This window comes from Mustelus asterias, chromosome 19, assembly GCF_964213995.1.
Source record: "Mustelus asterias chromosome 19, sMusAst1.hap1.1, whole genome shotgun sequence".
Lineage (NCBI taxonomy): Eukaryota > Metazoa > Chordata > Chondrichthyes > Carcharhiniformes > Triakidae > Mustelus > Mustelus asterias.
Window position 1 is genome coordinate 46,821,623 of NC_135819.1, and position 12,228 is coordinate 46,833,850.

At 42.5% G+C, this 12,228-nt stretch overlaps 1 protein-coding gene across 20 annotated transcripts in view; it reads left to right on the forward strand.

The window, feature by feature from the left end:
• The first annotated feature begins 2,307 nt into the window (after nt 1-2,307).
• The window catches only part of hbp1 (HMG-box transcription factor 1), a 54,190-nt gene continuing 44,269 nt past the window's right edge, over nt 2,308-12,228 (forward strand). For 2 of the 20 annotated variants that reach the window (XR_013500171.1, XM_078235487.1), the window contains exons 1-2: nt 2,313-2,394; nt 10,567-10,759. Coding sequence is in view for 13 of the 20 variants with exons in the window: in XM_078235487.1 (XP_078091613.1) it covers nt 2,317-2,394; nt 10,567-10,759 (271 nt within the window). In the remaining 7 variants the exon portion in view is untranslated. Of the gene's footprint in view, nt 2,516-5,018; nt 5,099-6,804; nt 6,870-6,894; nt 7,073-10,566; nt 10,760-12,228 lie in introns of those variants that run through there. The other 18 variants (XR_013500177.1, XR_013500172.1, XM_078235493.1 and 15 more) reach the window with 17 other exon arrangements.

The following is a 12,228-nucleotide window of genomic DNA, read 5'->3' on the forward strand; positions in this document are numbered from 1 at the left end:
CCACTCATCCACCCACCCACTCATCCACCCACCCACCCACCCACCCACTCATCCACCCACCCACTCATCCACCCACCCACCCACCCACTCATCCACCCACCCACTCATCCACCCACCCACCCACTCATCCACCCACTCACCCACTCATCCACCCACCCACCCACCCACTCATCCACCCACCCACCCACCCACCCACCCACTCATCCACCCACCCACCCACCCACCCACCCACCCACCCACCCACCCACTCATCCACCCACCCACCCACTCATCCACCCACCCATCCACCCACCCATCCACCCACCCACCCACTCATCCACCCACCCACCCACTCATCCACCCACCCACCCACTCATTCACCCACCCACCCACCCACTCATCCACCCACCCACCCACCCACTCATCCACCCACCCACCCACCCACTCATCCACCCACCCACCCACCCACTCATCCACCCACCCACCCACTCATCCACCCACCCACCCACTCATCCACCCACCCACTCATCCACCCACCCACCCACCCACTCATCCACCCACTCACCCACTCATCCACCCACCCACCCACTCATCCACCCACCCACCCACTCATCCACCCACCCACCCACTCATCCACCCACCCACCCACCCACCCATCCACCCACCCACCCACCCACCCATCCACCCACCCACCCACCCATCCACCCACCCACCCACCCACCCACTCATCCACCCACCCACCCACCTATCCACCCACCCACCCACCCACTCATCCACCCACCCACTCATCCACCCACCCACCCACCCACTCATCCACCCACCCACCCACCCACTCATCCACCCACCCACCCACCCACTCATCCACCCACCCACCCACCCACTCATCCACCCACCCACCCACTCATCCACACACCCACCCACCCACTCATCCACCCACCCACCCACCCACTCATCCACCCACCCACTCATCCACCCACCCACCCACCCATCCACCCACCCACCCACTCATCCACCCACCCACCCACTCATCCACCCACCCACCCACCCACTCATCCACCCACCCACCCACCCACTCATCCACCCACCCACCCACCCACTCATCCACCCACCCATCCACCCACCCACCCACCCACCCACTCATCCACCCACCCACCCACCCACTCATCCACCCACCCACTCACTCATCCCATCCATTCACCCACCCACTCATCCCATCCATTCACCCACCCACTCATCCCATCCATTCACCCACCCACTCATCCCATCCATTCACCCACCCACTCATCCCATCCATTCACCCACCCACTCATCCCATCCATTCACCCACCCACTCATCCCATCCATTCACCCACTCATCCCATCCATTCACCCACTCATCCCATCCATTCACTCACTCATCCCACCCGCTCATCCCATCCATTCACCCACCCGCTCATCCCATCCATTCACCCACCCGCTCATCCCATCCATTCACCCACCCGCTCATCCCACCCGCTCATCCCACCCATTCACCCACCCGCTCATCCCACCCATTCACCCACCCGCTCATCCCACCCATTCACCCACCCGCTCATCCCACCCATTCACCCACCCGCTCATCCCACCCATTCACCCACCCGCTCATCCCACCCATTCACCCACCCGCTCATCCCACCCATTCACCCACCCGCTCATCCCACCCATTCACCCACCCGCTCATCCCACCCATTCACCCACCCGCTCATCCCACCCATTCACCCACCCGCTCATCCCACCCATTCACCCACCCGCTCATCCCACCCATTCACCCACCCGCTCATCCCACCCATTCACCCACCCGCTCATCCCACCCATTCACCCACCCGCTCATCCCACCCATTCACCCACCCGCTCATCCCACCCATTCACCCACCCGCTCATCCCACCCATTCACCCACCCGCTCATCCCACCCATTCACCCACCCGCTCATCCCACCCATTCACCCACCCGCTCATCCCACCCATTCACCCACCCGCTCATCCCACCCATTCACCCACCCGCTCATCCCACCCGCTCATCCCACCCGCTCATCCCACCCATTCACCCACCCACTCATCCATTCACCCAGCCATCCACCCACTCATCCATTCACCCAGCCATCCACCCACTCACCCACTCACATCCCAACCACTCACCCACCCAACCAACCCATTCATCCCCCCATCTGGTTGCTTTCATTGTGGCGGAGGGGCTGGGATGAAACCTCTCCCGGCGTGCTCCGCGCGCGCACTATTGTTTATCTCGTGTGGTGACGCGGACGTCGGGTTCCTCCAATGGGCGGGCGCGCCGCGGTGTGATTGACGGGGGCGGGCGGTCCAATGGGCGAGCTGGGTGGCGGAGCTGGGGCGCCGCCTCCGCCGCCACTTGGGGGGAGCTCGGTAATGGCGGCGGAGCTGGTGAGTGAGTGAAGTGAATGGAGCCCGGGCTGTGCGAAGCCCCCGGGGTGGGTGTGGGGCGGCTGATGGCGATTTAACCAGGGTGAGAGCAAGAGGAGGATGGGGATGAAAAGCAGCAGCCGTGAGTTAGAGTGTGGACTGAGGAGGGTTTAGAGACACAGAGATTGTGACGTGTCCCAGCTTTATTGTTGTGAAGTTTTGGCTGTTGTTTTTAATGGTGGCCGTTCCTCCCATTCATTTGATGACAGCCCTCCCCAACCCGCGGCCGCCAGTCCGATTAACCGACCCCCTTTTCCCCTCAACAGTCACCCCCGCTTGTGTTTTCCTTTCGATTTGAGGTTCGGGGCGATTGTTGTGGCCTCTTGTTTTCTGAAGGGAGGAGATTGAGACCAAATTGTTTTTGTTTATTCCACTTCCCTTCCACCCCCCCCCCCGAAAAAAACCCGTAAAAAAAATTTCCAACCGATTTTAATCCCCGATTGGGTGACTAATTATTTATTTTATGGTTTGGGGCGCAATCATTTTTTTGTCCCCCTGGTTTGCTGACACAGTTTACTCGGCGTCGACGGTGAGCGGGGTAATTTGGGGGCCATTCCCCTCGTACGTGTAGATCCAAACGTGTGCGGCTGGGGGAGATTTTAACTCCATCCGAAATTTTAAACTCGATCCCGAGATAGTTTGTTGTTAAACTGCCCTGCTACGCAGTTGTGAATGAATGAGCTGAGGCACAGGCTCACTGCCATGGACTTAGGGTGTGTGAGTCACATGATGGTGTATTTAAAGTTTCTGCGTGTTTGTCAGAAGGATCCAGACATTTGTTTACTGTATGTACCACCCCCTTTCCCAATAAAGGCTAATCTTTCGGGAAAGGGGATCAAAAGCTACTTTTTTTTTTAAAAAAAGAAAGCTTGTTCCTTTTTTCTCTCCTTCCACCCCGCCCCCCCCCCCCCCCCCTTCAAGCACTAAAGTGGCTGACATCAGGGGGATGTTAAGAAAAGGAAGCTTGAGATCTACGAATGACGCAGATTCATATAGACGAAGACACCCAGTCCTGAACCAAAATGTTGGGGGATGGGGAAGGTACAAGAGAGAAGGGGTTAGTTATACTTGACAGGTCAGAAAACTTCACATTAAACTGAACTCGGTGTTATTGCAGATTGTCTGCGTTGTCCACGATTGAATGAACAGTGGACTATGTTAGAAAAAGGCTGAATTTCTAACTCAGTGGCTGAAAAAGGGTACTGCATTGAGCCCAAAAATTAAAATGAATGGAGGCAATAATAAATAATACAAATTTAAGAATAACTCGAAGACGATGCACGTTTATATCTTGCAATAACTTGGCCAGCCAGATCATTAGTTTTCTTGGTTTGCTTATTGTTTATCCCATGAGCTGCGTTTTAATAAACAGTAGCAAGTAAACCAAATGCTTGCCTTTTACTTGTTCTCTCCTCATGAATTTGTTCAATTATATGAAGCAATACAGTATTCTTTAAGCAATTACATGTGTCACTGCACGTCCCAAGAAGTAGAATGCACAGAACCTTTCGCTTCTAATTTTATGGAGAGCCAAAAAATGATTGAGACATACACATGGGAAAAATATACAAGATGAAATATAGTTAATTTTTTTATCATAAGGGAGACATTTCCACAAAACTAAAATTACTTTTCAGGGAGAGTGAAGCAGTTCAGTACATTTAAGAACTCAATTATACACAGAAACAAAGAATAGGAGCAAGAGGAGGCCATTTGGCCCTTTGAGCCTACTCCACTATTTATTATGATTATGGCTGATCATCCAACTCAGTCGCCTAATCCGGCTTCCTCCTTTGATCCCCTTCACTTCAAGTGCTATATCTAACTGCTTCTTGAAAACATTCAATGTTTTGGTCTCAACAACTTTTTGTGGTAGTGAATTCCATAGCCTGACCACTCTCTGGGTAAATTTTCTCCTCACTTCTGTCCACACTGAATCCTCAGATTATGACCCCTGGTTTTGGACTCTTCCATCATCAGGAACATCCTTCAATTCTCCTGTCTAGTCCTGTTAGACTATGCATAACTTTTTTTAAGGGTTGTTCTTCTCCAGATAGTGCCCTTGATTATTTGAGGGTTGCTGAACCATGACTAATGTCATGATTTTATTACAGGACAGGGTGGGGAGGCAGGCCCAAGTCTACCTCCGCCAGAATGGGAATTGAATCCTGTACTGTTGACATTCTGAAACCCATGCTGTTGGCATTATTCTGAGCCAGTTGGGCTAACGAGCCACTCCAAAGGATCTTGCAGTAACAAAAAAGGCAACTTCTCATCAGTTCAATGATTTCTACTTGATTGCAGTCTGGGCGAACTTCAACATTGTTCTCCATGTGGAATTGTAGGATCACTGATAGCAACTTATGAATTTCTGCATTTAACTGCACGTGTGTGGACCCCAAAAGTTGCTACCACTTTGAGGAACAATGACTACAATTACTATTGCAAAATCTGGGTCAATAATAGAATTGAAGTATATGTTAACATCAATAGAATTAATGCAAGGCCCAGAAAAGAAAAATCCTAGAAATATTTAGCAAACCTGTCTAAAACAGACCTGAAAAAAGAGTAGTTTCATGTTTCAGCTGCTGACCTTTGTTGAAAGTAGAAGAAAAACAAACTCCAATATATCACTGAACAAATTGCAGAGGAGTGAACAGCAAATGTAAGTGAAGTGTTTGGTTTGGTTGCTGCTGTTATTAAAAAGCATGCGCTCATGGGATAAATGATAAGCAAATTTTAAAAAATAAATTTTATTATAGTGTTAAAATGATTTGGCTGGCCATGTTATTATAAATGAGTTAGACCTTAAATAGGCATGTAAAATTGGAAATGTGTATATATACACCTGATTTGTTGAAAGATCACAATCCAAAGGGCCTTTAAGATGCTGTTGTGGATTATTTGTGAAACTTTTCTGATCTATGTTACTAAACACAGTGAAATAAAGCAATAAACTGTGCATTTATATAGACCTAAATAATTGAGGTTTGTGTTTGGAATCACCTCTGTTGATTGACTTCCAGACAAAAACACATGATTAGCAGCTATTTGAAAATTCAGACACAAAGCAACCTTTGTGATGTAGCAAAAAAGGGTACAAGTCTGAATAACCCAATATAAATTGATTACTGCCAATTAATGCTTATGATTTGTAGAGCTTGTATATGGTCATCAAACTAGCCATTTGATTTTTTTATATTACATGTTACAAATTCCATGCAGCTAATGAATTATTTTCAAATACAAATAAGGGTATGTGGTCACTTCTGTGTTTGACTAATGAGAGCTGAGTGAGTCATTAGTAATGTTACAGAAAAAGAACCTCAGGGGTATTGAACAGTTAATGAGGTGTTGTAGTGTGAAAGTGAACCCCTGCAATTATCAAACTTATTATTGTCAGTGTCTATTAATGCCCCATTTGCTTTGGCAATTACTGCATTGTGACATAGGTGGTAACATTTACTGTAAAGATGTGATTTATTGCATTTTTATTTTCCTTCAAATTGTTTTGTGCCGGGTGGTTTCTGTAGTGGACAGTGCAGACATTTAGGACTCCAGAATTAAGCTGCATGTATAAGTAACAGCAATTCAGGAAATACTTCAAGCAACTATTTTGAGAGGCTTGATGGTGCATACTCTGTGAGTGCATACTCTGTGAGTATGCTAGGCAGGGGAATAAAGCAATATATTGTGCATGGCATTTTGGGCTGGCAAACCATTAAAATCAAAGCAATTCAGTTCAATTTGAACTGCTTTTTTAATTCACTGTTTTGTCCTATTTGATTTTTTTGGGCCTGGTGGTTTTGAAAGTGCTGCTCTTAACACTGTCACCTTAATGGTGAATAAAATCAAAATCATAGCACTTTGGATTTTATTGACCTGCTTTGCTTCACTGTTCAGTGTCATAAACTGAATGAAGAGCTGTTGCAATAAATTGGGAAACTCCCAGGTTCTATACTTACAGTATATATGAGGAGGCCATGGTAAGAAATGTAAAGAAGGAAACCCAAGAATAAAAAAAATGCAGCATTTAATAAATATACATATGTAATCTCTGGATGAAATGTGGTACTTCTGACCATCTCAAATTATGCAGCGTTTCTGTCATGTAATTTTAAGAATGTACTAATCAAGATTTGGAAATTATTACTGAATAACATCGCTATTACATTAAACAGATTTAGGAATCAAAAGTTAATTAAATTGGGATTTTGTGAATAATTGGATTGAAGCAGAATGGTTAGATGGTGGAGCTGCTTTGTATATTCGCACATTCCCAAAGTTCACCAGCTGCTTGGTACAACATAAGGGAATGTTTGTCAAAGCATAGGACTGGGTCAGCCATGCTTGTTTTTTACTGTTTTGCAGCTGAATTCCCAGTTCTCTTCACTATCACCCAATGATATATAGACATCTTGCTTGTGCAGCATCTGGTAACTACGTTTGTGCTTATTTTAGATTTCACTTTTGGGGTGAAGGTTGTTCTGTTGCATGCCATTATTGGGAGGAACATCAGCAGTGAATGTACAGAGCACAACTGGCTAGAGCTTTTGGATTCATGGTGCTGAATGCTGCATGTCAATTGTTAATGCAAGCATTGCCTTGTGGGAACCAGGGAGTAGCTGCTCTGTTAATGGTAATTCTGAATGAATAACTTGTGGACCCTATTTCGGCCCACTACTTGAATGAAAGGTTGCATTACTTGTGAGTCGGCTTAATTAATTTGTTCATTTTGTTGTTTAGCTTGTGGTGGGATGATATTAAATGTTGTATTCTATCTCTTACTGCCATCAAAGTTATGCTGAGAAAATAAGTCTACTGACATAAGTTTCTGAAATTTCCAAATTTACCCCCCCTCCCAACTGCCTTCGTAGACTTTTTGGGAACAATGCCATTCAAATTTTGATTTCAGATAGACACTTAAAATCCAAAGACATAATTTCCCATCATTTTAAACATGTGTTCATCAATATTTATTGAAAAAAACCATAAAATACTGCAGAAAATGAGCTGAATTTTAACATAAGTAGCAAACAAGCTTGTCAAACTGATTCAACTATGACCTGGAACAACAGCCATCTCCAAAAGCAAAACAGCTGTGCTACATTTTTATAAGTTTGGTAAACTTTAGTCATTTATACTGAAATTTTTGTAAATGTATTTCAGCTGTTGGCATGGCTGTGGAAAGTGAAACTATCAGACTTGAAATGCCTTATAATTGGTTTCCAAAGCAGGTTGTGAAATACCCCCTGCTCATTTATTTGTGATGCCTATCTGAAGACCCTTTGTACTATTAAAACAGACTGTACATATTAGCATTTATAATTTTATCAAAATAAATACTGTTTTAATGTTTGTTTGATTTTTAAAATTTTTATAAAATAATCATCTGAGTCTAATATGCAGTTAGACTCAACATATGATCCAAAACTTAATTTTTCCATGCAGCTCTGACAAGATCAATATTTTGTTTGATGCAGAAAATATTAAGAAGATGGAACTATGTTAGAAAATAATTATAAACTGGCATTTTGACCTTGACCAATAGCACTTTCCATTAACTCAGATAATTTGCCATTGATGCAGATGGAAGAGACATTACAATTATTAAATTGTTAATGGTATTTAGATATGATGGTGCATCTTTGACGACCCTCAGTGCTGCATGTTGCAAACAAGATGTTGCAGATGTGTCCCAGCAATCTCTGAGAGACGTGGGCAGGATTAGTCATGTACTGCATCATATCTTGGAAGGTATCCTTATTTTGGGGGGGGGGGGTAGTGGTGTTGACATGCTAGAATCTTTTGCAGTCTCCCGTGTTTCTTCTCAGTTTTTGAATCAGTATTGTCTTTGTAAGACCACTATTCACTCAATATATACAATTGAAAGGAACTGAAAAAAGGGAGTCGACAGCATGTTGTGGTACAGCATCAGTCAAGTTCAGCTCAAATGTAACTTTGAATATACCATAATTCTGAGATGTGGAGGAAAAGAAATTTGATTTTAGAATGGGAAGCAAGTAGCAGGAAATCTTTGGTAAGATGATATTGTGTTCCTTAAGCCCAGAACACACTTCCAACCTTTTCAATATTTTCTTTAAACGATCATGGCTATCTTGATGAATTTGGTTTGGTTCCTGAAATAGTTACTGTGGAAACTTTGGCTATAGCAATGACACGGGCTACAATGTGTTTAGTGCAAATTTTAAACATTTAAATTTGGGAATGTATCTTGGTCAAAATATTTTATTGCTTGCTGGTGCAGTCACTGTAATGTTCCATTTTTTAAGATGGTAAATTGTTAAGGAAATGGATATTAAGAAATTTGAAACTCTCTTTTCGAGAAATGTTCTTGCAGAAGTCTTGAATTTGAGGTGCGTCTTTCCTTTTCATGGGTAAACTGCCATTGAGATAACCTACTGTGGCTGAAACAAACCAAGCTGAAACTGTCTAGCTGACCCTAAGTTTATGAAATGCAGATCCACATAATGGGTTTGTACTTACTCTGTTAGGTAGGCAATTTGATTCATAGAAACAAAGCCTTTTAAGGAGTGTGAGGTGTTTCCTAAACATTCACCTCTATTGTCTATCATCTCCAACATTCTTGAAGACATTGTTGTCTCAAAAATCCATTTCCTTCTTTCCCAAACTCCATGTTTGAATCCCTCCAATTGGATTTCCGTCCCAACACAGTACCAAAACAGCTCTTATCAAAGTCACAAATTACATCGTGTGATGGTGACAAAAGCGAACTTTGCCTCTTTCTCAACCTGTTTGCAGCCTTTGACACAACTGACTCATCATCCTCCTCCAATCTTCTTTAGTTTATCCAGCTGTGTGGGACTTCCTTCATGTGGTTTAATTCTTATCTAACTTGTCATAGCCAGATAATCACTTGCACTGACCTAGTATCGCCTCCTGTGACTCTGTCTTACCTTATTTCATGGTTGCTCCTGTTATCAAGTGAAATTTATACTGCATTTAAACAGTAAGGCTGTTTCACTAATGAGGAAAAACACAGCGGATACATAATAGTACAACTGCCAATATATCACCTGGCATCTCCATCAGCTTTAATGGGTCTTGTATTTAATGCTGTGCTTTGTGAAATGGCTTCAAAAATGAGTGAAGAGAAATTGTTGCGTAGGAGAGTGTAATATCACCTGCTGGGCAAAGATCCTTCCTATTTCCCATTCTTTGTACGTGTCTTCAGTTTGTTATTACAGAATCAGTGTGATCTAACTGAAATATGTGCATTTTATTCTTTTGTCCATTTATTGCCTTCATTTTCTTTTGCTTTCCTATATTTATGTATGATGTAACTTTTGGCTACAAATTTCATTTTACAATTCCATTACTAATTAGCTTTTCAAAACTCCCGCAACCTGCTCTGAAATTTATTTCTTAGCTATCCTGCAGTTTGTTGTAATCCATGTGCATTTTCTCATCTAATGAAGCATACTGCATATCATTTAGTTCTGTTCGTTACAGAGATAAATACTTTGAATTGCATTGTAACCAATTGCATAAACCTTAAATTTAAGTTCAAATAATGTTTTCCATATTAAGGGTATCTGCGAAGGACAAAGTAATAAAACAATGCATAACTATTATATTTTATCAGTAAAATGTCTGTGTTTCCACACTTCCTGTCCATGTTAATGAAGGAAATTATTTGCAATGGGGTGTAACTGCAGTGACTTTTACGTGAGCAATTTCCATTGTTAAATGCGGACGTAGTAATTTATAATTGAGAAAGAAAAACAAGGACATATATATCACTTTAAAATAGGACTGAATTGTGTTGCCTTGCCCTGGAGCAATTATCTTCCAACTAATGTTGCTTCTCCTGTTTTTGACTTGCTATGTGCAAGTGACAGGTGATCAACTAGTGAATTGAAAATATTCACTGAAAATCTCTGATATGGATAAGCTGTCATCAACTATCGTCTAAAAGTTGGTTTCTGAATGTTTACCTTTGGATGGAGAAAACAGTAATAGCAATCATATCTAAGCAAAATCCAATCCTCAAACTTAATTTATGAGCTTTACAAATTTGAGCCACTAGTATAGAAACTCCAGATATTTCATATGTTATTCATTACTTTTTTAATGTTTTCTTTGTTCAAGTCAACTGAAGTCCAATGGCATAACATGGTGTGGGACATGAAAACAAAATGTACACCTAACAGAGTGCAGAAAGTTCAATTTGTGGTCGATAAAAGAATTTCTGGGATGGATGATTCCTTTGAGTTATTAAAGTGTAATGAAGATTTACCTTCATCACCTGGAAATGCGAATAATGAGCAGTGTATGGAATATGGTGAGCCATTTTTTAAATTTATATATGTTGATCCAATGTTTTGTAAGGTAAACTATCAGAAGATAACCTTATCCTTTACAGGTGCAATAAAATCGCATTTAGCTAATGTGAAATTGCTGTATTTATGTATAATTGGTAGCTTTATGACCTTGTGCACTGAGTTTTCTATTGAATTATATTGGTTTAAATTTCGTAGTTATATGTATGATTCTGACATGCAGTACTCACTTTGTCTTTGTACTGTAATGGCAAGCTAGTTGAGTTCCTCTTTCATTTTTATAACAATTTCCTTTTCGCTCAATTCTTCTGCAAAAAAACTAATGGATTCCACCACAATCGTTAGTTGGTTGCAGTGTTTTCATTTATGAAAGCTGTACCAGTTGTGAGAGATTTAAGAAATGCAACTAAATGATATTGAAGGACAATTAAACACGGGAAGATGAAAAATATCAGAATATATAGAGAAAGAGCAGGGAAATCTTTTTGGAACAGATTGTGAAAAAGCTCGCACAAGCATAATGTTGCACCAGTCCAGTAATATCTATTATCTATTGCTGCTGTAGCCCCAGCAGACTTAATATTGGGAACATAATTATAGAATGCATTAGATAACTGATTATCTTTTTGACAGTTGTGTTTTTAAATTTATAGAAGACACTGCTGTTTAAATATGTCTAGTTCAATGTCTTTAAATGGAGTTTACGTGGATTATATTGAATTTGTAGCATAGAAGCAGATAATTTGGCCCAACTGATCTATGTCACTGTTTTAAGCAGCAAATAGGTCACCTCCCCATCCTACTTCATCTCCCCCCATCAACATATTGTTGAATTTCCCTCCTTCATGTTCTTGCCCATCTGTCCCTTAAATGCACCTATTCTATTTGTTTCTGAATTTGGATCCTGAATCTTTTGGAACATTTTTTTTTTAAAAGATGGAAGATCTTTGACCTTTGAATGTGCAGCATACTTATTAGACTTTGCTTTCATTGCCTACTGATTGCCACAGTTTGGCTAAATCATCAGATCACTGATAATTCCTGTGTATTATGAAGTCACTGCCCTCCTATTGGATGCAGAATTTCAGGCATGCTGTGTAATCAAAAATCACTCAATTATTGTACAACCAAATGGAGAGTGAAACTCCCTCAGTTTTAATCCAATAATGTCCCTCAGGAGAGCCACCTCCACTGTACCAATGTGATCTTTTCTACTGTTTCCAATATTTTGTTCTTTTTTCTGAATGAGATTACCAGTTGGGGGGAATTTTCTGTTTCTAGACCCTTGTCCAATCAGAACTGGATAGGTCCTACCCCAAATCATTTTGATCACTTGTTCCTTACAGGGCCAGGGAGATAAATCATAAGTCCTGGTGCTTTTCCTCTTTCCAACCCCTTCATGCATGATAGCTTCCGCCTTTCAAGGTTCACCAGTCAATACACTAATCTCCAAAAGCTATGAGTAAAATGA